Raw genomic sequence first — 26,915 nt, 5'->3', positions numbered from 1 at the left:
AAGGACCATGATAAGAAAGACGATCACTGGTGATACAAGAGGGAGAGAATAGATTGCTGCGCGGTTCGACGTCAGCCACAGGACACTCATCCTAATACGCACATGAACAAGATACCGAAGGTTTGACACACTGAATCTCAGAGAACAATGATGTAAGGGATTATCACCCACATCAAACAGATGAGATGTTTGAGAGAGATAATTCGGTGCATACTCATCTTGTGCCTGTGAAGCATATTAGCACATTACATGGTAGATCCAATGTACTTGTCAGATAAAGAGCCGCCCTTTGAAATTCGCTCTTCTTTGTGTTCATTATCACTGTGTTTCATCACTTTGGCGTCTTTGTGCAAATATGTGAAACTTAAGGTAAACTCATTAGACAAAATGCAGTATTTCTGCCAGAATGAGTTTAACCGATCACACCGTTACACCGTTACGGCTCTGTCCAGTTCAGTCCGATTTGATTTGCTCCACTGGTGTGCAACTGCCTTTTTACGTCCTGGAGATCTACCATGGGAATGCAGATGTCGATCTCTCTGATACACAAGCTTCTCTCTCTGTCTCCTCTCTCTCTCCCTCCCTCCCACTCTTTTTTGCCAGTTCTTGGCCAGTGTTTGATCTTAGAGGATTGACTGGTCATTCGTAGTCTGGTCGTCACACTGACATCTGTAGTCTCTCCAAATCTAAAGGGACATGGCTTGTCATTGCTGTCGAATGAAATCTTCCAAAAAGATATTGATAACACTTCACTTTTTGGGCCTGAAATTTCCTATTCATTTCCTAGAAAGGAACTGATAATTTCTTGGGAAGTTCACTGGATAGAAAAAACATGAAATTATTTAGTAGTTGTATAGAAAATGGAAGTGGTCAATTTGGTGGAGTTGATACTCTACATTTTCTAAAAGAGTTTCCTGGAAAGAACTGCAAACTATAAACTATTTATTGTAAAAAATCGGTCGATTTGGTAACCCAAGTCATTATTCAAATAATTATATATAGGATATTAGGTTAAGTTATTTTTGGTATTTGTTCAATTCCTTCCGCTAATTTCTAATTTTCTATATAACTACTACATAATTTCATAGTGCTGTCTTGGAAACTTTCTTGGAAAGAAATTACCAGGTGCTTACCAACTCTACCATTGAATTCTTTCTCTATTTTCCCTATAATTAGTACATAATATAATGTTTCTTTCCAGGGAACAGGGAAATTATTAGGAAATTGCAGACCCGGAAAATAAAATGTTACCAAATTATCTCCAAAAATGTCTTCAAAAGTGTTGATCACTGATCCGTTGTGTCTGTCCGTCTGTTCATTTCAATTCATTTTCAATGAGAGCTGTCTGTTGTCCGGGCAACGCTGATGATGTGTCCGTCTCCGTCAGATTTACGTCCGTTTTGACGGACAGAAAGTTCAACCCAGTTGAACTTTTTGTAGACGGACCGTTCGTCACTGCAAATCAGAGGCGCTTTTTTTAAAATAGCGTTGACGTTCCAAAACAACCCAACGGACAGAAATCTATCCATTAGTAATTTTATTAGCTTTATTAGGGAGTGAATTGCCATATATTTTCAGAGACTGAGTCCTGGATTAGTTGCAGAGGTGTTAGGTTTGTGACATTTGCTAATCAAAAAAGGATCATGCAAATCTTCAATTCATGTAAAAACATGAAAATGCTTTCGTGTAACAGCGGCATTATGGAAAGGCGTAGCTTTCTTAGCCTATTGTTTCTGCTATCTTTCTAAGGTCAGAACTGAATCAGGCAAACAGCCTTCATCTCCATCTACAACAACAACAGCTGACCGCAAAATGATTTAAATAGTAATTGTCTGACCACATACTTCTCCCCCAGGCTGTTGCTATGGATAGGCATATGTTCTTAGTCAACCTGCCTGGTTATATAAAGGTCAAAAAATACTTTGTGGGGATGTGTATGGGTATGTGTGTGCGTGCATATTTTTATCGTGCAGATCTGTCTCAGTGAGTTTAAAATGGTTATGAAGGAACTATTAGGAGACTCTATTAGAAGCTGTCCATGCTTTGTTTAGCCAAGATTTATATAGGCTTGTTCACAGCCTGCTGACTGTGTACCACTGGATTATTGCCTTTTGAGGCCTAATCTAGCAAATTTTGACTTGACTTTTTGCATTTACCTCTTATGTGATTTGTTTGAATTTATGCTTACGTACATTGTTGAATGTTGTCTCTATGCAACAGTTGTTTGTCTTTTATTTGTCTTTGTCTTTGTCATTGTTTGTCTTCTTGCTGATTTAAGAACAAGGTCTATCTTGGAAAAAAAGATATTTAATCGCAAAGGGAAAACCGGTTTAAAAAAATCCTTTAAAAGCTATTTTCAGTGGAATTGCATGCTTGATAGGTTGCCACATTGCAGGCAAGCTCAACACTCATAGTTTGGAAATCAGTGAAGTGTAAATGCCAGAGGATGTTGTTGGCTGTTGATAGCACCAGTGGCACCTATAACTCTGGGGCCCCTAGGAGCTTTGAAACATCCTGGAATGGAATATAATACTATCTCAGCTGACAACTGTCATCTATATTTCAGACTGGAGTTTAATGACTATATTAAAAGCCCTATTAATCTTTGGTAATGATACGGAATGGTTATTACCTTGGTGCACACTGGGTGGAGTGTGGTTAAGTGTATGTGTGTGTGCATGTGTTTAAGAAGATAGATCAAACAAATCAATTTTATTATCATCTGCCACGCTGAAGTAGGGCATTTATTAACATTTGGGAATGACAGTTAATTAATGGAGACCCTTTTCGGGGTTAAATGATACCTGCTTGACCAGAATGAGCCTCTAACCTCATACACACAAATTCCCGAACCGCCGTCCTAAAACCCATCTAAATCCTTTCATGTCATCCAAAGACATTTATTTTTTTTCTCTTCATTTCTTGCTCCAACCTGCTATTCTGTCCAGTCCAAAGCTTTTTTTTTTGTCATCTATTTTCCCCTTCATTCCTCTATTCTCTCTCCTCCCCTTAGGCCAGTTCACGGCCTTCGCTGTTGTTACACCAGCAGAAAAGTTCTGAAACCACGATGACTACTGGGAGCTATAAACCTCTTCACCGCACTGAGAAAAGTGTTGGATTTATCTTACCTTGCAAGTTACCACTTCTGAAACCGAACTCAAGTGGCTGGCAAGTCAAATCAAGGGCACCTTAATACTGGAATTGATATTCAAATATATTGTCACCTAAGTTTGGCACGGAGAATGTTCTGAAATCAGCCCCGACTGTTGAGCACGATAAGCTCCGAGCCGCGGAGATGCCCTCCAGAGGAGAAGAAGGAAAAGAGAGAGTGAGAGAGACGGAGATGAAACAAAAGGAATTCAAGGAAAGAGCGAGGGCATAAGTTCGAGGGGGAAGAAGCGGGGAAGCGGCTGTTAAAGGGGAGGCTGGAAGACTACAAGGGATGGAGGGATAAAAAAAATGAGGGATGAAGTAAAGAACAGAGAAACGAGGACGTAAAAAGGCTCGGGCTTTCATGTCTTCTGTAATTGAGCTTGAAATCGGCCTATATTCTAAGTTAACGGCAAACTTTTATTCCCCTCCCCGTCTCTCATTTACACCCTTTATTGCTTTCTTTCTCATCTTTCTCTCATCCCTCCCTCCCTTTTTCCTTGCACAGATGAAAGCGACAGGCCGGTCTGGTCCCAGGTTATGAATATTAAAGTCCCGCTCCTCTCCTTTTGTTTATGCTGGGCCTTTTGAAGGCACGTCCACACTCTTCTCACTCCTCCTCCTCCCTCCTTCCTCTGTCCTCCACCTTGCACCCTCACCCCAGCTAATCATCTGTTTATTATTACTCACGCATTATCTCGTATCATTTCATCTACTCCTCACTGCCCCGCCCCTTCTACTCTTTCACTCTTTCCTTCTCTCCTTCCCGTTCGCCTTTTTGATCCGTCTTTATAGCGGCGTGTGTTGCTGGGTGATATTAAAACTTTGGTCCCTATTGAGGTGTGTATCCGCATGTCTGCATGTTTTTCTCTGTGATTGTGCGTGAGTCTGTGTGAGGGTGTTTTGAATGCCTACTAGGCAATGCCTGAGGGTGATTTTGGTATGGCAGCATAGACCCCATGGTGCGGGGGAGATATTGGAATACAGAGAGGGGAAAGGCTGTTATTGTGCCAATTCAAATTAGTCACAGTTTAGGAGACTGCTGGCGCCATTTTCTCATGATCGTCCCATCAGCACGATTTTTGGCCTGCACCCTCTCTCCCTCTGTTGGATCTGCCTCTAGATCTAAGATAACATGGCTCCTCAACAGTAGAAAAGGTGTTTTTCTGACACGCCTCATCTATTTTTCAGAGGCGGTGTGTCTTCATCAAAATGTTATTTCAATGAACGCGGTAGGTATCAGTGGGGACTGAGTGCTTTCCAAATGATGTCAGGACCTGTAGACGTTACTTGTGGCGGCCAAGTTAATCGCTCATAATGATTCTGAGGTTTCCCCCATGCATTATACAGTAGATAGTGGGCTAGACACAGTATAGCATGAATGAAGCAGTGTGACGAGTCTGTGTGTGTGTGTGTGTGTGTGTGAGATCATGTGTGTGAGCATGCGTGTGTGCATGTTTTGCACCAAAAAGCTGATTGTTAAATTCCAGCAGGGAAAAGCAGTGTATGTGCTGGGGCCTCTGAAATTCCCATCTCATTCTGGGCAGCCTCCCGCAACCTATTTCCATGGAAATTAAAGCATAATGCTACTCCTCTTGGCTTTACAAATGCAAGCACACATGCACACACACACACACACACACACACACACACAAAGAGGACTCAAAAGAGGAATGCTGGAACCTGCAGAAGTCTACAGAACAGAACGCAGCGAGAGAAAAAAACAAAAAACAGAAACAGATCTTGGATTTACAAAATACAGCAGATGGAAGATCAGAGGATCAGAGCCCCAGAGATAGAATGGAGTCAGCCATATTGGCTCACTGATCAGAACCAGAAATGATGGACTTAATTCAGCTGAAACCTCATGGGTTGGGGAAAGTAAATGTAAATTCGATCAGGTACGATGATCGAATAAAATAAACAAGATAAACCCAATAAACCGAAAGTAAATAAACCGTCAGCATGGATAAATCTGAATTATGTGCTGTGTATATTTGTGGGGTTTTTTATATATTGCATGCAATAAAACACACTCGTGCTCGGGCTTGAAGGTAGCTCGTGACAAATTTACACAATTATCAAAATAATTACAACCTCCACATCAAAGTCCAGTTTAAAGCTTTGTTGTTTTGTTGGCTAATTTAATATCAGTCATGACTCCCAGCAGTGCTCTTGGTGAAAGCCAGATCTTTACGCTCTGCACTCTTTCATCTCGTTATATCTGTCCATGAGTCTGTATGGTCTCTTTGTGTTTATCTCTCTCTCCAGCCCTGTCTCTCTCTCTCTCTAGGCTGTACGTCTTTATTTCAGACTTGGCCGGCCATCCATGCTCTCCTGGGAACAGGCAGCATTAGGCGGCACTGCTCTACAGGACAGCCTGTAAATCTCATTCACACACACACACACACGAACACACACAAACTCACAGGCAAGCAAAACATGCACACTGTGTAATGCGTACACCCAGGCAGGAAACTCAAACACACAATAACATACACACACAAACATATACATGTACGCACAAAGTAATTTAAAAATATTTCTTAACCTTTATGTAACCAGGCAAGTTGACGAACAGCAGCGGCCTGGGGGAGGAGCATGTGGTCAGGCAGAGAAGAAGAGGCTAGAGTAGAAAAACAATTCTACACAATTACACACTTGACACACACACTACACACTATCACAACTGCAACAGCCATATCCGCCCCAATGTATACAGGATATAGACTCCTCCCACCACACACACACACACACACACACACACACACACACACATGCACACGGTAATCTGTATAGTATTAGTGAGCCCAGGGGAGATAGCTGTGTGGTGTAACTAAACACAATGATTACCCTGCCCACACACAGACTCTGGATCTTCTCCCATTATTGGCTTTGGATGAAATCAAGATCGATTGATCACCCGGCCTGAGACACTGCTGCTGCTCAGCTGTGTGTGTGTGTGTGTGTGTGTGTGTGTGTGTGAGTAACTGAGCTGTGTTGAGTGTGGTGTGCTATGTGAAATGAACACCAAATGAACACCAAATTACATGTAGGTGGCAAGTAAAGTGTTAAAATTCTGTTTTCTCGGCACGGTTACGTGAAATAGGCACGGATAGTCTCAAGTAGTCTCACATTGAAGTAGTGCAGTGGAAAGTTATGATGTAAGCGTCTGCCTTCAAATTCTGAAATTTAAATTTTAGCTGAAGTTTTTCTTATGACGAAAGCCTTTCCCTAACCTTAACCAAGTTGTGCCTAACCATAACCTTAACCTAAATCTTGACCAAAGTTGTTTTAGTTGCCTAAATTTAACAATAACCTTAATCCTAACCTTAACCAAAGTGTTACTTACCTAAACTTAATTGTTTGGTAACCTTTAGCTAAAAATGCCCTGTCCAATTCGTGCCACAGCATCCAATTTGTGGTGGAGGGATGTCATTTTTCACATAATTAATTTTCACAGCATGTAAATCTGCGTTTCAGATGCTCATTTCACGACTTTTTATGAAATCATGTTGGTGCACAACACTCATGGTTGAGATTAAGTGTTTAGCAAACTTGTGCGCATGTTTGTGTGTTGGTTGGATGTGTATTTGTATGTATTTGTGTGTATGCGTTTGCTGTGTCTGGACGGTTAATGCAGGACAGGCACGCTTGAGTACATGGGTCCATTTATGCATGTTTATGGTTCATGTTGATGTGCGTATCAAGAAAAGAGCTTGTTCTGAGCTTGTGTCCCTGAGCGAGAGCCTCACAGAGGTCTAGGAGGGAAGTGTGAAGTATGCACACACACACACACACACACACACACACACACTCAGACTAATCTGACACACTTCCTCAGGGCGTAGGATGAAAAGAATTTTTAAACACAGAGCCGTCTGAAGGACCCCTCATACATATTTAATCCCGCAGAGCTCGTCCTGCTATCATAAAGCAGATTAATTGGACATTTACTCAGGCATTAATCGATTTGGAAAATATATCTGTATTACATTCTCTCTTCCTACCCCATGCTCACTCGAGTTTTCTATTGCTCTTATGTTTTAATCATCCTGTTTGCTGTCCCTGTGGTTTAGATAAGTATGGCCTGGAGTGGTTCCACAGTTGTGACATTTCTGGGTGATCTTGTCCAGTGTGTCTTGTGTATACTGTGAATCAAAGTATGCAGTGTGTGTGTGTGTGTGTGTGTGTGTGTGTGTGTGTGTGTGTGTGTGTGCTCATTCACACTCTCGCACACAACACAATCCCTGTGTTGATCGGGCACTTTAGCTAGTTTTACTTAGATTTTGCTAGTTTAAGCCACAGGATTAGATAGTTTTAGCCTGTTTAGCTAGATTTACCAGTTGCTCTTGGTGGGTCCTGTTGTTCCTGTTGCTACGTAACTCCTGAACACCCGTTCGAAGGACAGTGCTCTTCTGGTAAAAGCTGAAATATTTGGCACTTTGAGTGACAAAGAAAAGCTCTGACTGGGCACTTCAACAAGTTTCAGCCAGTTTTAGCCAGGTGTAGCTGGCTTAGTAGCACAGAGGCTTGGAGATCGAAACGCTGTTTGCGGGTTCTGTTGTTGCTGTGCAACTATTGAGGACCTGTTCAAAGGACAGTGCTCATCTGGTAAAAGTTGAAATATTTCTAACTTCTAGTGCTTGGCATTGTCAGTGCCTGAGACAAGCTACGCTCTCGGCACTGTCAGGAACAGGCAACAGCGGCTCCTTTCCACTGAAAACAACAGGTAAAAAGGAGCCAGCGCTGTGAAGAGAGAGTCCCAGCGGACATGCAGCCTTACCCTTCTACAGGAGTGTGTTTGACCCAGAAGAATGTGAAAGTGTTGCTCGGAGTTGCTCTCCCCAATCTGAATCTGTCAGGGGGAGTGGAGAGGAGCAGAGGAAAGAGGAGCAGATTCTCTATCCACCAGCTGCTTAGGGAGGCAGGAGAGGTAAAGGGTTTTGCTGGAGGCCATAACAGTTAACTCCCACTGACAGTCTGGTACTGTGTGTGTGTGTGTGTGTGTGTGTGTGTGTGTGTGTGCATGTACTGGAGCTTGGTCATGTGAAGATATTATATATGTCTATGTGTCATCGCACACGTCTGGTGTTACACATGCTGACTCACATGCTTGTCCTTGTACATGTGTGTTTTAGCCAGGAGAGTGTGGGAGAGTTTCTGAGTCACTCTCTCCAATTGGAACCAGTCAGAGGGAGCGAGTGAGGAAGCACAAAGGAGATGAGGAGGTGTGAGTGTGTGCGTGGTCTTTGTCTGTGTGTATATGCATGTGTGTGTGAGTGGGGGTGGCTGCAACTGTGTCCATGTGTAAGTGTGTCTGCCTGCTGTCTCGACCGATAATCTGCAGAAACAGGAGCATAAATCAGCCAGTGGTCTTCGTCCATTTCACCTGCTTTTAAGGACTATGCTTTATGTACTCAGAAATTAAACATGCTACATATGTGAAAGTAGTTTTGATGATGAATTCCCTGCAGTAGGCATCTAAGGCAGCAAAGGCAACTTTGGCAAGAGGGAAATAATAGAATGCACTGATAGAAAACAACATTATAAAAGCTGCAAAACTAGGCACAGATGGTCGTTACCATTCATTTGAAAATTTCAGTTACTACCTACCTACTACCTACCTAGGTTACCTTTAATTAAATATCTTGTGCACGCCTTCTCTCTCACTGGGGCTGACTGACTTATCAACCGCACCGAGCTTTGCCTGCTGTTTGGTCCTAAATTACAATACAATAGACTACTTCCAATCACGCATTTATCCTGCATCTCTCTATTGTGGGCCTTATCCTCTTAGTCTTCAATCTGCACATTCATATGTCTGGTTATGAGCAAGTTGCATAATCAGTTCTCATATATGAATAGATCAAAAATCACTCTCTGGGACTCTTCGGAAGGTCAAAGGTTTCAGCCTGCAGGTTCTACTTCCCTGGTTTATACCCATACACCCCCTCCCTCTCATATATTTTAGGCTTCATTTACAACATAAGACAAATTCTAGAGCACTGGACCCGTGTTAGTTGTTGACTCAACCTCCTAATAGATGACTCAGGCCTTATTCTGCTCCTCTGTCCAGCTCTGATCCACTCTGTTCTCCGTCTGTTAGAGACCATTGCTCTGTCTCCACCCTTATGCTCCTCTTCATGCATTTCCACTTTATCTCTCTAATAAATGCCCCCGACTCTCTCTACATGCCTCTGTTTCACTCATTCGTTTTGTTAAAATATCCTCTATTGTCACACAGTTGCCTACTCCTCTGTCTTGGTTTCTTTATATAATTTTCACTGCAACACATGTGCACACACACACACACACACACATACACAAACAATCAATGCAAACAATCCTGTTGTCTCAGCTTCGTCTTTTCTTTTACTAATAATCCCATTTGTGGCTGTTTTTTTTCTATCAAACTGTCATGTTCGTTCCTTCGTTGTCGCCTGAATCCTTTGTAATCCACCACAGTTAATTCACTGGCGTGAAAGGTAAACACGTAGGCTGTCAAACACACTGGCACATAAATAACTGGTGGAGAGAAAAGTGAATAGAGGGAAATTATTTCTCACCTCCTTCCGCTATAATCATAATGAGCAACAGTTACTCAGGAGTGGTGTGTGTGTGTGTGTGTGTGTGTGTGTGTGCGTGTGTGTGTGTGTGTGTGGTGTATCCATATGGCCACCATATCCAGGTATTCATCCATCTACACTCCAGTATCTGAACATGCATATTCTGTTATCAAGGCTTTATATTTGATACTTTAAGCACATTACAACACTGTAACACATATACAATATTCCACAATTGTGTAGTTTATCTAGTGGGCCAATCCACTCATCCATCCATCTTCACAACCAGAATCACGCCAATGCTGAGTAAAATAAATGCACTGGAATTTGTCTTTGTGGCATATTCCTGTGAATGTATACTGTATGTATATGTAAATCTCATTCTGTTATCATCCAAATATCCAATCTCAGTGGCAGTGTTTCAGAGTTGAGATAAATCTGCACAGCAGGGATTTAATATTAAAAGCGTGTGCTGTATTACTCAGAGCTCAGACTTCTCTTTGATACGGAGCTCTCCTCCGGCAGCTGTGTACGTGGGACAGGGCTTCAACGAAAAGAGGTTGTTAAGATGTTCAGAATCCACAACCAAGCTTTAAGCTTTCTTGTGTTGTGTAATATCTGATTTTTAGAAGTGAATAGAATAGAATAGATGATAGTATTCTGAAGGAAAGTGCAATCAGTACAGCTTTTTTGGTTTCTAATTGGTTAAAATTAGTTATGACTGTGGCTTTGACGGGAGTGGTTCTTAACACGGGGATCTGCACCCATCAGGTGGTCACAAGATGATTTTCTGGGGTTGCAAAATTTCTAAAAAATGTGAGGAAACAGGTCTATTTCTTCAATACAGATATTAAAGTATGATAAATGTGCTAAATGAGCTAAAATGATTTTTTGCAAGGAGGCCCCGCAGTGCAGCAGTATAGGGAACACTGCACAGATGTTGCCAAAACATATGTCTTATACAGTGTCTATACAGTATCTATTATTATATATTTATTTATTTCTGTGAGGTGGGGCATGTGGCTGGACTCGGTTCAGAGTGAGCAACAGCCAAACCCCGAGGATAGTCCTGCTGATCAGATGAATTTAGACAGGTGATGATAAATACTGTGTACATGAGCCTCTCAAGAGAGGGAGAGAGATGGAGGGAGAAAAAGTGGGATGTGGAGAGAGAGAGAGAGGGGGGGGGGGTGCAATGAGAGAGGAAAACATTGAGGAAGACAAATGAAGATGGAAGAGAAGAGAGAGAGAAAGAAATGGCTGTGAGGGCAGAGGAAAATATGGAGGGAGAAAGAGCAGAAAGGTGGAGGAAGAAAAGATAAGAGAGAGGAGACAGAGTGAAAAAGAGAAAGTGGAGAGACTGGTGAGAGGAAAAGCATCAGGTAAAGAGCACGAGAGCGATGAGTGCCACAGCCAACGTCCCATTCTCCTCCCATTCATCAACGCTCATCTATTCCACATCCCTCCTTCTTTCCTCCCCCCCCCCCCCCCCCTCCCTCCCTCCATCTCCTCTCATGTCAGCAGCTTTGCCGTTCACACCGCCGATCTATATAACGTGCAAGCACCGTTCATTCATTTCTATTATGCATTACGTGTCATGATGCGGTACATGAATTATGTAGATTGCCTCAACGTACACAACTGGCTTCGGAAAGAGGGATTTGATGGGACCCTGGTAAATGCCACTCAATTTCATATTGTACGCCTGCGGTATAGGCCTACATCGGTTTGTGTTCATGTGAAGATTGCCTTTGGATTCGGAATGAAAAGAAGATGATATGGCGCTCAAGTGCAATGAGTGAATAAAATTGCATCTATTTCTAAAAGGATTTTATTGGCTCTTTTGAATGCAATGATGTCGGATCTTAGGCTTCTGCTGTGAACCGGAAGCTGAGCTCACTTAGAGAGCTAACTTTGGCAGAGAGAGAGAGAGAGAGCGCAGAGAGCGAGAGAGACCAAGTGAGAAGGAAAGAGGGGTGGGGGTGGGGGGGGGTGAAGTGACGGGGAGAAAATGAGAGAACTGGCTGAAGGGTGTTTGGAGGGTAGAGCAGGTAGAGAGAGAGGAAGGGAGGGGAGGAAAGTGGGGGGAGGAGAGGTAAGTGTAGAATAAGATGTGATATTGTTAATGCTACAGTAAATTAATATTCGCGTGAGGTCATCCATCAGGAGGAGAGCAGGCGAGCCGTGAGAAACATGATAATGGAACCTGTCACCGGGAGGGAGAGGAGAGAGAACAAGGGAGGGAGGGAGAGAGAGAGACAGAGAAAAGCAGACACAGAGACCCAGAGAGAAGGAGAGGGGGGACAGAGACAGGGAAAGAGAGGGAAAAAGAGGAAGAGGTAGAAAGAGAGAGTCAAAGAGAACAACTGAGAGAGACACAGTAAGCGACAGGAGGAGAGAGAGAGAGATTAAAGGAGAGAGAAAACGAGGGAGAAAGTCAGCGAGAGACGGAAGAAAGGAGGGAGAAGAAAGAAAGAGAAATAATGAAGATGGTGGGTGGGAGGTGTGTGTGTGTGTGTTATAACAGAGGGAGATGAAGAGAGGGGGGAAGGAGATACAGATGAAGAGGAGGAAAAGGAGGTAAAGTAGCAAAGGGCTGCCTGAGGTGGAGCGAAGGAGAGAAATAAAGAGACAGAGAGGGGAAGCGGTGTTTGTGCCTCTTACTGTGTGTGTGTGTGTGTGTGCATGCGTGTGTGTGTGTGCATGTGTGTGTGGGTGTGTGTGCATGTGTGTGTGTGCGTGTGCATGTGTGTGTGTGATGAGGGAGGTAGCCATGCAGAATTAATCTACAAATTAGAATGAATAATTAAGGCCCGGGAATCCCATGGGGATAAGATGGAATAGTGAGGAAAACGGAGGGAGGGAGGGAAGGAGGAAAGGAGGGTGGAGGGAAGGGAGGGAGGAGGGGAGCACTCTGATAAGGACGCTACCTCAGGCAGCCCTTGACACAGGAGCCACAGGGAAGAAAAGAAGGGGAAAGAGCAACAGAAACAGAGGGAGAGAGAAATGAAGTAAGACGTAAGGAGGAAAAAGAAAGAGGAAAGATGAAAAGAGAGGAGGAGAAGGATAGAGGGAGAAGCAGAAAAGAGGGGAAGGATGGATGGTGGGGGAGAGGGGATATGCCATTAGCCACAAAGAAAAGAAACAAAGGATGGACAGAGCGATGGAGGAAGGACTAGAAAGCGACATAAAGAGAGATGCTGTCGCCCCGGGCAGCAGTGTGAGTCTGTCCTCCAGCTGTGACTGTGTGGCCTCAGATCACAACCTTTACATGTGAAGCCGTCCTTTAAAGATGTAATGTGTGGGATTTCCTCATATTAGTTGTGATGACACAGTTTACAGCTAGGGAAAATACAAACAAAAGCCAAATTGTGATGTTCAATGCATTCCAGGAGTTATTTCGTGATGTAAGTGTGTAGTTTACTTTTCTGGTGTGCTCACTTTCCCTCACCCTGACTCGGCTCCTTCTACTTCAGTTAGTGATTTCCTACATTTCCTGGAAGGATTTTTCAGAGATCGGGCGTGAACTTGTGGCATTCACCTGTGGCGTCTACGTGCAGGTGAAGAGAGCGGTAGCGACAGAGTAACAAGAGCAAGAAAGCAAGATGTTTTTCCAGTCGAGAAAAAGTGAAAGTCGCACCTTTTATTCAGAATGCAACATGTCTTGTGGCTGCATTGCATTATGGTCTAGTGAAGCTGCTGTCGGTGGAGAAATTGGTCTCTCTGCCTCTTCTACGATGGCTTTTTCCCTGTGTGAATGCTGATGCAAAATGAAGAGTCTAGACAGAAGCCATTGGTGTTTGATTTTGAGGAGCTGACACCAAAAGCTGACATTTACTGTCAAATTTTCTGCTATCAAACTCCATAGTTGTTGCACTGCAAATATCTCAACTTGTCTACAGTTGGACAGTTATGCCGCTTTTCCACCGCATCGGCTCAACTCGCCTCGACTCGCCTCGACTCGACTCTACTCACTTTTGGTAGTACCACTTTGGTTTTCCACTGCAGATAGTACACCCCCTCAATGTGCCCCAACCCCCCACAACTGGTTGTCATAGCGACGCCGCATGAAACGCGACACAGCAACAATGGAGGATATCGAAGGGATGGTGTTCTTGACTCTCGGTATGTGGCTGTTTGTCACAGCAAGGAAACAAATTTTATTTTTCACACAATGATAACGATTCTATCTGACCAATCAGTAGTCTGCAGTGTTTTCACGTCACCTTTTGGTATTGCCTCGGCTCGCTTGGAACCTCGATGGAGGTACTACCAAAAAGAGTACCAGGTACCAGGTAATAATGGTACCTGGTACCTGGTACTTGCCCAATGGAAAACCAAAAAAGCCGAGAAGAGTCGAGTCGAGCCGGTACCATGCGGTGGAAAAGCGGCATTATCCACAGGAATAAGAAAAATACACCACCAAACAACAACATGGGCCCAGAAATGCAAAGTGTTTTAGGGTGTATTTTTCCTTTAAAAGCCATGTTGTAGTCCAAAGCAAATGACAGTCAAGCTCTTGCTGTCATGTAATGTCATATAAGATCTCTCTGCTCAGATTGCGACACATGACACACTATAGCTACGATAACAAAGTGGAGTCACCGGATCCACATCCCACTTTGTCTCTCTCTCTCTCTCTCTCTCTCTCTCTCTCTCTCTCTCTCTCTCCCTCTCTGATCATCGGAGGCAGCATTATCCACTCTTTCATCACACACTCGCAGGCACTGTACCACTGTAAATGAATATTGCTGTCATCACTTGTCCTTCTATACTTCCTTTAAAGGAGCATTCCTCCCATACAGCACTCCTCTGTACTATTTTGGGCTTGCGGTGGATGTAATGCATTTCCCCAGAAAGAGTCTCACTATTGTTTTCAGTTTTATTAGGTATTTGGATGGAATATTTTGTATTGATTTGAATTTCTATAAAACAGCTTGCTGATTTGGCAACTTTATTTTCCCAACTGGATCCTGCACTGAGCCTTTGGGCCTTGTGTATTTTTCATCTAGCCTACATTATTCCATTCAGCTGTAATTAACACAGATGATGATTACAATTTCACACTCAAAAACTCCTACTAAGTCATACACCAAACATGTAGCATTGTACAAAAATATTTACAGCTATAGGAAAAGTGTGAGATTTCTTATAAAATATATAATTTTTGTATTTCCTTTAGATGGGAATATCATACCAAAGCTGAAATCTTGGGGAACGCTGTTATCAGAATATTTGCTATTTTACTACTGAAAAATATATGTGAACATCAACACAGCCCACTGGTAGTATATTTTATATGCTATAGCCTTTGGCAATACATAGCTTAATACCCAAGGGTTCGCCCACATGCTCGATGAAAGGTCGATATGTAGATATGTCAAGCATTAGTTTTTCCAACATGGTTTTGACAAGTAATGACAGGCTTCAAGCAGCATTTTAAAATGTAAGTAAGGATTTCAAGAGAAACATCCGCTAGTCGCACATGTGCAAAAAGTGATGGCAAAATCTAGAGAGTGTAGAGGAAGACAGGCAGGAGAGACAGAAGCTTTTAAAATGGCATTGAAATGGCACATGTTATACTGTATGTTAGGAAGAGATGGACTTCCATTAATCAATAGGACTTCAATGGCATCGTTAGAAGCTTTGCTCACTTGAAGCTGTGACAAATGTAGGTTTTGTGTCCACGTGCCCAGACATGCACGCTTTTACTTTCACTCTCACTTAGTCACTTTTTCTCTCCCACACTCTATCTACCCCCTGGAGTTTGGTTTCCGCTGTCCTCTCTCCTTTCCTTCTGTCCTCCCCTCTCTCTCTCTCTCTATCTCTCTCTATTGTATTCCTTTCAATCTCTGCCATAGCATCTTAGTATTATTTTTTTAATCAATACAAGAGCCATAAGGAGGTCCAAATGGGCTGCATGAGAGTAAGGATGAAAGGATGACAATTAGAAGAAGAGGATGAAAGAGTAAGCGAAAAGGGGATATTGGAGGATGCGTTGTCTGTGTGAGCGGTCCCCAATTGATTTTGCAGCTCAAAGACGACTCTCAGCACACTGGACGTCAATAGGTACAGCGATAGGACAAAGTAACGCGTATAGAAATAGGAATACATGCACACACACCCAAACACAGAAAATGCATCTACGCAATGTTACGTATGCAAAGAAAACTACACACACACATACACACAGACACAGGTACACATACAAATACATACAGAAAGAGAGAAACGCATAGAAACACACACCAAACATGAAGACAATGGCTCCTTACGCGTTATGTGCCAGTCTCAGTTAAAGGTCTGTGTGCGAGGTCTTTGTGAGCCCTTCCAGGAGACTTGTAAAGATAACAATAGGCCAATTACAGCCTAATTACTACAGATAACTGGTTCAATAAATTCTTCTGGTCCAATTTCACTTTAATTGTCCCAATTAGATTCAATTAGATGTAGCTGGTCTAAAGAGGGCAGGGAGAATGAAGGCTGTGATGCTACAGGGCTTATTATATAGTCCCCGCATCCCACATACACATATGTAAATACACATGCACACAGAATAGACTCACACACACACACACACACACACACACATAGGGCAGACAGGTGGAAAAAATCCATTGCCTGAGTGCATGAATGGATGATAAGCCCGATACCCAAAAGACTCTGGATAATACACAAACATGGACGTGTGTTCTATTAATAATAAACATCGAACAAAAAGTTCGGAAATTTGTGTTTGGTAGATTATTTCTACCAAACACAAATTTCCGAACTTTTTGTTTGATGTTTATATATAATGTGTATTATACAGCATTTGTATCCCACTATACATTGTGATTGGATGAGAGGTGTTCCATGAGTGCTTATAACTGCAATATATGGTCTTGTACCTTACAACTTGAGCAATATCACGCCTTGAACTATGAATGAAAGGAAGCAAGAAAGAATATTCATTGCTCAGCAAAAGGCAACTCATAAAATAGAATTATTAAACTGAAATCCAAAGTTTTTACCTTTGTTTAATGTTTGATACTACTGTAAAAATATTGTAAATGTACAAAAGCAATAACATATTCAAGGTTGTGCTGTACTGTTTGTTACTGGCACTGATGTGCTGCGTTCATACCGACAAGACCACAATATAGCGTACCCTCTCGTATGTTATTGCTTAAATATTTAATAAGTATAATATCTATTTTTCCCTGTGATAGGCTGGTGAGATGTACAGGGTATTTCCTTGCCTCCTGCCCAATGCATGCTGGGATAGGTGGGATAGCCACCTGCAACCCTGAATAGGAATAAGCAGGTAAAGAAGATGAATGAATGAATGAATGAATGAATGCAGTATGTTTATGCACATATCTATATTGTATGTTATATGTGTATACATTATATGGATATGCATGTGTGTGTGATATATAATATGGATATGAATGAAAGCCCCCACTTTTGATTTTTGAATCTCTCTCTCTCTCTTCCTAACTGTCTTCTATTGTCTCTCTCTCTTTCTTCTCTCCCTTTCTTCTCTCTCTTTCCCCTCTCATCTCTCGTTCTGAGGCCCGCCGCCTCAGACAGAAGTGCTTTTGCGATTTTCTCTTGACACGACAACAGAAGGTACCTTGGCTTGGTTTGCCGACGGTGATAAACAGGGTTGCTAATTAAAAGGCTCTGTGATAGCTCTCCGCTGCCTTTTTAATTTCCCCTCCACTGTTACTACCACTGCCGTTTACACTCCTCTCCCTCGCGCCCGGTCTCGCTTTCACTCGCTCCTCTCCTCTTTCTGTCAGTGTTATTGTCTCTCCGTCTCTGACTGTCTCTTTCACGAATACAGACACAAACACCACACACACACACACACACAAACGAATGCAGACGCACAAACTCTTTTGCTCTATTTCTCTCTAGATAAAACAGAGTATACAACAAAAAACAAGGACAAACAAGACAAACAACACTATTCAAACAGGCAAACAAGAAATGAAAAACAGAGCGGTGTTTTGTTGTAAGAGGTATAGTTCTAAGACAAAGACTGTCAGTGAGGAGATTGACAGACAAAGACAGAGAAGCACAACAGCCGGGATGGTTTGTGTGTGTGAGAGTGAGAGAGAGAGAGAGAGGATGGAGTGAAAGAGCAAACCATTAATAATATGGCATGTTTGAGGAGCGAGGTTTAGTTTATTTTGGCTGACATTCACTTTGTGAGCTCATCTAATGCTCCAACATGTCCAGGAGATTAGGACGCATCCAGAGGGGAGGGGGGGGGTGCATGAGTGTGGGAGACAGAAAGAGGAAAGATGAAAGGAGAAAAAGAGGACAAAAAGAGACAAAAATTAACACAGGAGTAGGGAAAAAGCGAGGAGGGAGAGTGGCGTGGATGGCTAGGGAACAGACACATGTGGGAGGCGAGGAAGAGATTGAGGATGATGGGCATGAGGAAAAAAATGCAGGAGAGAAAGGGAGGAGAGAGGAGAGCGAAGGAGATAATTACGGAAATAAAAAAGACTCCTCTCCTTCTCCTGTGAACTTCATTTCACCTCTTTTTCATCCATCATCCCCCCCTGCCAAATCCACTCTCTCCCTATGTCCTTTCATCTCTCCTCTTTGGCCCTCTCCCTCAGATCCTGCTCCTGTTTGACTTTTTTTTACTCCCTCCCTCCCTCTCTCTCTCTCTCTCTCTCTCTCTCTGTCTTGAATTCACTTTCTCTCTTCACCTCTCAGATACTCTCTATCTTCCCCCTCCTCTTGTCTTTCCCTCTTTTCTCTTTTTGCTCTCTCCTTCCCTCTCCTTCTCCTCCCTCTGTCAATAAAACCTGTCAAGACCCCTCTCTCTCTCTCTCTCTCTCTCTCTCTGTCTCTCTCTCTGTCTCTCCCTCCCTCTGCTTAAGGCCAATCAATAAGAAGCTAGAGAGGAGACGGCCCACACTTGACTCTTTGACACCTATCAAAGCTGACACTCGGTAACCCTGCTTTTCTCAACTCCACACATACTTTTAGTGCTGTTTTTCTTCTGAGGGGCCTCCATTGACTTGCATTCATTACGTAAACATTGGACCAAACCTTAACCCCTCTCCACTACACGCCAAACCTTACAGTGACCATGCATTCACACTGCGAACAACTTGGCTGATAGGTCACTCTATTCTAACCAGGGGGGGCAGCGTGAGCATCTTCGATTGCATCTATGTAGCGCTCTTGAACAGGCAAATACTGTATTTTCCACTGCTTTGGTATGGCCTTTCATAACATTACATTGTTTTGATTAACATACCTAACTAGCTAGTGTGAATCCAAGTAGCAAAAATTGAAAATACACAGAAAAAAAGCTTACCATCAACCCCAATGGTGGATCCAACCGTTCTCTACACATTGTTTTTGAGACATTTATTCCTCTTAGTTTTTCAAATAAAAGTTGTAGAGAGCTGGGAAGCTTTGAATGGCTGTAATCAACTTCTCATTCATTTTGCACCATTGTTCATGAAACTAAATTGCATCAACAGGGAAACAAGGAAAGGAGGAAATCTGATGTTCAGGGCCAATGACCGTGAAAGGTTTAGCCATGGTACAATGTTCTTAGAACCTTTAAAAGACAGAGAGTCTTTTAAAGGCTCTAACTAAAACTGGATCTCACGGCATCTCTCTGTGAATTTAAATGTCTTTTTTTTTTAAGACATTTTTATTGCCGATTGTTCTTGCTTCTATGTATTTATGTAAGTATGACTCCCTGTCAACAAAATAAAGGTTAAACAAAATAAGTGCAATGCAGTATATAAACTGCAACAGATGTTTTAAATAATACTGTTTTAAAAACCATTGCTATTACTACTACTACCACCATCACCATCAGTATTATGATTACTACTGAATAGATTCAAAGTTAAGAAAAAGAAAACAAGAAGTCAATATAAAGGGAATATGTCAGTATGTAAAAAAAATTATAAATAGTCATAGTAATTTAAAACAATCCCTTGTAAAATAATTAATAGAAAGAGCTGGAGAGAGATATAGTTTTCACACACACACACACACACACACACACACACACATTTGGGAGGAAAGAAAGTGGAGATAATGCTATAGGACCCAGGCACGGTGGTGTGGGGTCATTGCACGCTCACACATGCACAGAGCTGCAGCAGCACAGCTTTCCGCCAGCTCAGCTTTTCCTTGACCAGAAATGACTCAGCATTTTTAATGAGCCTTTTTTTTTTTTTTTTTTTTTTTTTTGCCGTATAGTTTCTGTTGCGGCTGGTGGTACTTAAATCAAATGAGGGATAAAGACTGTTTCCGCCTCATGAATATTCCCTGAAAGGCCTGTTCTGCGTATAACTCAGGCAATTCGAACGCAGTCTAAATTCTAAATAGTTGCATCATTGCAGGCGGGGTCGCTCTCTTTGCGCCAAGAACTGCAAAAACACTACAACAATACACTGTTTTACATTTGTACACACTCAAACACACACACACATACCTGTAAAAGAAGACTAGCATGCATTTCTATAAAGAACTCAGAAGAAAAGTGTGTGAACGTGTGTCAATACAAAAAGGACACGCTTATACACCTATGCGCAAATAACACAGACCATACACACACACACACACACACACACACAGGCATGCACACACACGTACACACACTGAAAAGCATACACACACAGAAACACACATATCCTTGTACTTCTTATGAGAATCTTCCATGCACTTAATTTATTCCCTAACTCCTAAATTTAACCCCCTCCATTACATGCCTAACCTAAACCTAATATTAATTCCTAAACCTTAATCCTAAACCCACGTCCAAACCTTAAACTAGACCCCCGAAGAAGAGAGAACCGGGCCAAAATGACCTCACTTTGCTAAAATGTCCTCACTCCCAAGGTCTAAAAGTCGAATTGGCTCTCACAAAGCTAGCAAAAAGAAGAACAAAACACACACATACAAACACTGAAAACACCAAAACCCCCATGACATGCAGAGGGAAGGCTGATTGGTTACAGTTTATCTCCCGTTCCCACACACACAGACAATGGGGGAGATTTAGGATCTCTGGCAGACTCCCTCACTGTTCTGTTTCAACACTATTTATGATAATGCCTTCACCGCCGCGTTCCCCGCTGCCCCTCATATATGCCCCGCTGCCTGGGATTTGGCTATACATTAAGTCACCCAGGAGCCACATAACTATGCCCACACATGTCCGATGGCTTATGTGACAATATATATATGTGTACGCGCATAACCAGGGAAGTGTGCGCCACATATCACGAACGAAGGAGGTAGAGGAATAGGGGTGAAGAGGAAGATGCGAGGCGATGGAAATAGAGAGGGAGCTGTGTGGCTGTGTGGTTTCCTCACTCTCTCAGGTATCAACAGGCACAAACACACCCCGACTTAAACTATCTCAAAACACATTGATTTATTCTCGCTCTCGTTCATTCAGCCTCCCCTTTCTTCACTTCATTATCTGTGAATTACAAGATCAGACTATTTTATCCCCGTAGATTAGCTAAACGGACGCAGCGTATGGAACAATGGGGGCATTTATCACGAGTAATGAGCTAGTGCAGATGAAAAATGCTCTATAAAGGGGGATCTTATATCATTTCTTCACCGGGTCCACTTATGTAAGCCGGAGTGTACCTACATACACAGACACAGACATAGAAACACATGTTTGGTTTGCCCTCCTTGTCCATTCCACTGTCTTCTATTCATTCCCTAACCCTTAGCTTTCGCCACTCCATGCCCTTTTCAAAGTTAGGCCCGGCAAAATGAATTTGGAGGATTTTCTTCATCTTTCTAGCCTTGGTTTTCATAATGATGAAAGGGCGAGAACACTTACACACGTACACACACACACACACACACACACACACACACACACAGACAGGCATGCACAGCATCCCCCTAGGAAAGTTTATCTTCTCCCCTGTTCTAAAACGATGCTGCAGCTTTCACAACCATCTGGCCACTGACAGTATTTAACACACACTCTCACATGCACACTGGCTAAAACACACACACACACACATTCGCACATACTCTCTCCCTCCTTCACACATACACACAGTGCACGAATACAAACATGCATATAAATGTAGTCTCTCTCTCCTCTTTGTCACACACAATCAGACACACCAACTGCACTCATGCTGTCTCTCTTGCTGTCCTCATGCAAACACACACACACACGCACACACACCCCAGGAGCGGTAATGAGATGTTTGGTCTCCTGTGTATGCATGTGTGTGTATGTATGTATGTGTGTGTGTGTGTGTGTGTGTGTGTGTGTTTGGCTGGTGGGACACAGCCCTAGCCATACAAAACTGTGACTAGTATAAACAGCCTGCAGAGAGAGGGAGAGAATACACACATACACTCACACAGACACACACAAACACACAACTCTCAGATTGCGTAAACACACATATCCTTCCTGTCCAAACACACACACACACACACACACACACACACACACACAAGCATTATCTGTCTCTCTCTCTTTCCTCGCACCAGGGAGGATGATGGGAAAGTGGGAGACAGGGAACGGTGAGATGCAGCAGGAGGAGAAGGATGCAGAGGTAGGAATGGTCAGGATCCTGCTGTAGAGGGACTGTCGGTCTGCAGTTTGGGGCATGAATAACTGGACTATACAATATGTATGAAGAGGAAGGTATAGGATGGAGAGAGGTGAGAGAAAGAGGGAGAGAGAGAGAGAGAGAGTGTGTGTGAGAGAGAGAGAGAGAGTATTGACCACAGTAGGATCGGTGAGAGAGCTGGTATGTGCTTATGAATATCTTAGACCAGGGTTGCAGTGGGACGAAATACCAGAAACACTACATGAAAAAAGATGGTCACTTTGAAGTAACTAAATCACAATCACAAAGGCAGCTACACAGGTCAGTCATATTAAGTTGATTTATGCTAATTAGCAGTATGGGTCTTTAAAACTCTAAACGTCTAACAATCACCACTTTTATTGGGGAGTTTTCAAAGCAACATGAGGCAACTGACAGAATTTTGAAGTGGCATTGTAGGTTCATCATTCATAAAAACTGCAAAGATGACTCAATGTGGTGAAGGAAACCTAGAACCCTAGGAGCCTAGAAAATCATAACCTATTATGCCAAATACATTGGCAAAGAGAAACAATGGTGGTGAGTTGAATCTCACCAACAGGGATAGACAGACACTTCAGAGGATAGCTGCTTAACAACACAAAACTACAAGTCATGTTGACTAACCGCAGTGAAAATGGAGATTTACTGGTAGAAAAGTTGGTAGTAGTTCTTATAGTGAATTACCAGAAATTCTGATGGTAAAGAGTCAGTGTGGGAGTTTCTGTTAAGTGTTGGACTGAAGTCGCTTCTTGCTGACAGAGGCGTCGACTAGTGCACATCAGGCGACCTGCTTTTCAGCACAAGATGCGGTTGGGGGAGTGTTTTTTCCTAAAAAAAAAAACAAGAATAATGTGAACACACCCTTATTGCATGATAGCCCATCACACCCCGAGAGGCCTGACTGCTCTCTAGTCAACACTCCTTCCTGTATAATGGATGTCACCAAGCTGGAAATATGAACTAAACTGCAACAACATGAGAGACAGAGAGAAGAGTAACGTTTTTACAAATGTGTTGCATTCTGCACGATCTCAGTCTCAGTTTTTGTTTTGTACTTTTTTTTTGTCTGTCTACGCTGGCAGACTTTTCTGACTAGTTTTCTTTTTTTCTCTTTACCTCTGTTTGGCCTTTCTATTTTTATTTTTTCCCCTTTCTTTCCTGCCTTTTTGACATTTCGTCTGTGTGCCTGTCTGTCTGTCTTTACACCTGTTTGTCCTTCTCTCTCTCATCCACCTTCTCTCTCTCTCTCTTTCTCTCTCTCTTTGCTCCTTCTGCCTCTTCCCATCCCTCCCTCTGTCTATCGCAGTGGGAGCTAATGTGACCTTTATGTGCTGTCAGCTCGCTGCGTGGCCGTCAATCATCATCTGCTCCCATTAGAACGGCTCTATCAGGAGCTGTCAGCACCACAGGGCTGCCACCCCACCCACCCACCGGTAGAGAGGGAGACAGACGGAGAGAGAGAGAGAGAGAGAGGATGAGAGACAGAGAGAAAGGTAGAGGAGGCATTTATCTCCGAGAAAAAGTGACTGAAAAGGAACGTAGGCGTGGAGAAAGAGCAGGTATTTGAGTGACACCGAGAAAGAGGAAAAACCCGAGAGAGGGAGAGAGGTAAAGACGGAGAGAATGAGACAGACGGAGAGGGAGATAGATAAAGAGAGAGACAAAAAGATATAGGCAGAGAGGCAGACATTGCTCACTCTCCTCCGCCATCCCTCATTAATTGTGTTTACTCCCAGCTACCTGTGTTTTGGTCCTTCAGGAGCCGACACAGTTATCATCCCAACCAGAGAGAGAGAGACGTTATCTTTTCCTCTTCTTTCCATTCCTCACCTCCTTCACCGCCTTTCCCTCCCTCCCTCACCGTCCTTCGTTATAAGTTTTTAGTCCTGGTGGAGGCTCGCTATCTCTTCTTCTTCTCCTCCTCTCTCCGCCCTTCCTCCCCGACTCTGTGTTTACTTGCTGTGGGAGCTCACTATCTCCTCCTCCGCTGCTTTTGTCTCCTCGGCTATCCCTCCTTCCTCCTCCCTTCACCTCCACCTGTTTGTTTATTATAGAGATGCATCCTCTTTCTTCCACCTCTCATTCCCTTCTCCTCCTCCTCCTCCTCTCTACCCTCCCATCTCTTCCTCTGTGTCCTCCTGTACCTCTTCATCTTCCTTTCTTCCGCCTCTTCTTTTGCATCTTCCTTTCCCACCTTCTCTTTCTCCCCCATCCTTGCACCTGGTTCCCCCTCTTCCTTCCCTCTTCGTTCTCTTCCTCCTTTCCTCTTCCATCCTTCTTCTTTTCCTCCTCCCCTTCCCTCCCTTCCTTTCTTCCTTCTCCCCCTTTCCCTCCCTCCATCCTTCCTACTTTTGCACCTCCACCTGCATCCTCCTCCTCTACCTCTTCATCTTTTTTCCTCTTCCTCTTACTTCCATCTTTTCCCTTACTCCCTTTTCCTCTTCTCCTCATCTCCTCCCCCTTTCCTTGTTCCCTCCCCCATCTTTGCATCTTCACCTGCTTTCTACTCTCCCTTTTGATCTTCTTTTCCTTTTCCTCCCCTACTTCTTCTTTCCTCTTCTCCATCTTCCTCGCCCTTCCTCATCTTCCTCCCCCTTCCTGCTGTTCCCTTCTTTCTCCTCTCTTCCTCTTCCTCATCCTCCTCTCCCTCCTTTCCACCTGTGTGTTTTGCAGTGGTGGAGCTACACCAAAATGATAGAACAGCCCAATTTTTCTCTCTGACTCCAGAACTTGGAAATGATTAAAGGAATAGTTCACCCAAAAAACGAAAATTTAGTCATTATCGACAGAGGCACTTGTTGCTGCAACTTCAGCAGAGCTCTCTCTGTTGTGTGTGACGCTAGCTTCTGGGTAGCAGTGTAAACATGGAGGTATGGAGAGATCGCGAGTTCTCGTTGATCTCGTCTAGCGGCGCATGTACGCGCCTTTGAGCTTGTGCACCCACTTCAGACGGGGTGCACGCTAACGTGAACACGGCTTTGAGCTCAGCGGCTACAGTGAAGATTTTGGCAAAAAAATTGTGTAAATGACATCTTTTCAAGTCAACTTGGGATCTCGGGGCTTCCGGAGACTTGGATTACACTACACGAGCTGTATGGAGCCATTTTATGTTTTTTTTTTCAGTTGTTTTTTTACATTCTAAGACAAGTCCCCAGCAACTTCGGTTGTTTAGTAGAATGCTGCAACGCTGTTTTACTGTGAAGCTCCAGGACTGTTTTGTGGACTAAGAAACTTCACCCGACTTTCCATCGGCATGGGGGTGAGTAGATAATAATCATTTTTGGGTGAACTATTCCTTTAAGTAAACCACACACCTTGCAGCCCAATCCCTTGTAGCATGCACACACACGCACGCACAAACACCAAAAACATATGACATGCAGATGAAAGGCAGAATGGTTACAGTTTACGCATCATCATCACACAATAAATGCCGGAGCTCGAGTAACAGCTGGTATGTCAGGGTGTGTGTGTGTGTATGTGTGTGTGTATGTCTGTCTGTCTGTCTGCCTGCCAGCGAGTTGTGTTCCTGCATGCGATGTTTTACTGAAAAACCCAACGAAATCAGCTCCTCTTCTCAGAAACTCTCAAACACATAAACAACAGCTCCTGGAGAAACCAGAATGTTCTTTAAATGTAAGAAAAGTTTGCCAATCCCCCACTAGCCCCTTGGTGACTCCAACCAAAACTTCACATTCACACCTGGTAATAAAATCCCACTGCAGATACTGTAAATCACTTCTCTACATCGGGTCTAGGTTGGGCACCAAGCCATTTTAAACTTTAAACCCTGTAAATACACCTAAGGATTTAAGACTCACTTTCCTTAGCCACCAGTGGAAGTCAGACAAGGAATCGAAGAAGAATAGAAATGGCACTAGCTTTATAGGCAGCTTCTTTGGTACATAGAAACCCTTTTGCACAGTTAGCATGAAGCTTGTGTTGTGTCTGTGTGATTTAGCTGGATTACACTTAGCTTTTCTGGCGGATCCATCATCTCTCCATCACGAAATTGTCAGAGCACCGTGGCACAGAGCGCTCTGCACTGAAAGGGAAGGAAAAGAGGTGATTTGATTGGTCGTGATGCCAACCCCCACCTACTGATAATGTATTCCACCTAATCCCATCCCTGTTTCCAACTGTGCCACAGGTGCACCGTGCACATCTGGCCCCTGAAAATACCACACATCAGCCGCCATACTGCACTTTATGCCGTGCGCCATTGATTCACGAAAATAGAGCCCATAATCTGGCATTTTATAATAAGTCTCATGTTGTATCAGCAGTGCGTCTATGTATGTATGCAATACACTGTAAGTTTTGTTTGCTTTGCGTCTATATGCCGTCGCCATGAATATCCAGCGGGACTGTACGGAATCTGCAAGTATATTTACTATCTAAGCTCCCTGCCACCTGTTTGATTTGCACAATTCCAGGTTGGATCTACGCAGAGAAGTTTATTTCTGTTTACATAGTTGCTATATGTGGAATGGAGACATGCTGGATTTACATTGTGGCCAAATGCATCTCTAATCACCTCAGATGGCTCGCTGGCTTCCATGATTGGATCTTCAGTGCA

The 26,915-nt window shown here is 43.2% G+C and overlaps 1 protein-coding gene across 1 annotated transcript in view; it reads right to left on the bottom strand.

Annotated features, from left to right (window-relative positions):
• LOC139649067 (homeodomain-interacting protein kinase 1-like) overlaps positions 1-24,548 on the bottom strand; it is a gene marked incomplete at its 3' end in the record, with an annotated part of 83,483 nt that extends 58,935 nt beyond the window's left edge. Inside the window, exon 1 of the mRNA XM_071525371.1 lies at positions 24,413-24,548. Within this exon, the coding sequence (XP_071381472.1) occupies positions 24,413-24,548 (136 nt within the window). The remainder of the gene's footprint in view (positions 1-24,412) is intronic.
• Between the last annotated feature and the right edge of the window lie 2,367 nt (positions 24,549-26,915).

This window comes from Centroberyx affinis, unplaced genomic scaffold (genome assembly GCF_046629955.1).
Source record: "Centroberyx affinis isolate AG114_WGS23_722 - 3 ecotype Tasmania unplaced genomic scaffold, CSIRO-AGI_Caff_v1 ptg001289l_1, whole genome shotgun sequence".
Classification (NCBI taxonomy): domain Eukaryota; kingdom Metazoa; phylum Chordata; class Actinopteri; order Beryciformes; family Berycidae; genus Centroberyx; species Centroberyx affinis.
The sequence above is the reverse complement of the archived record's forward strand: the minus strand, read 5'-3'. Positions and strand labels throughout refer to the sequence as shown.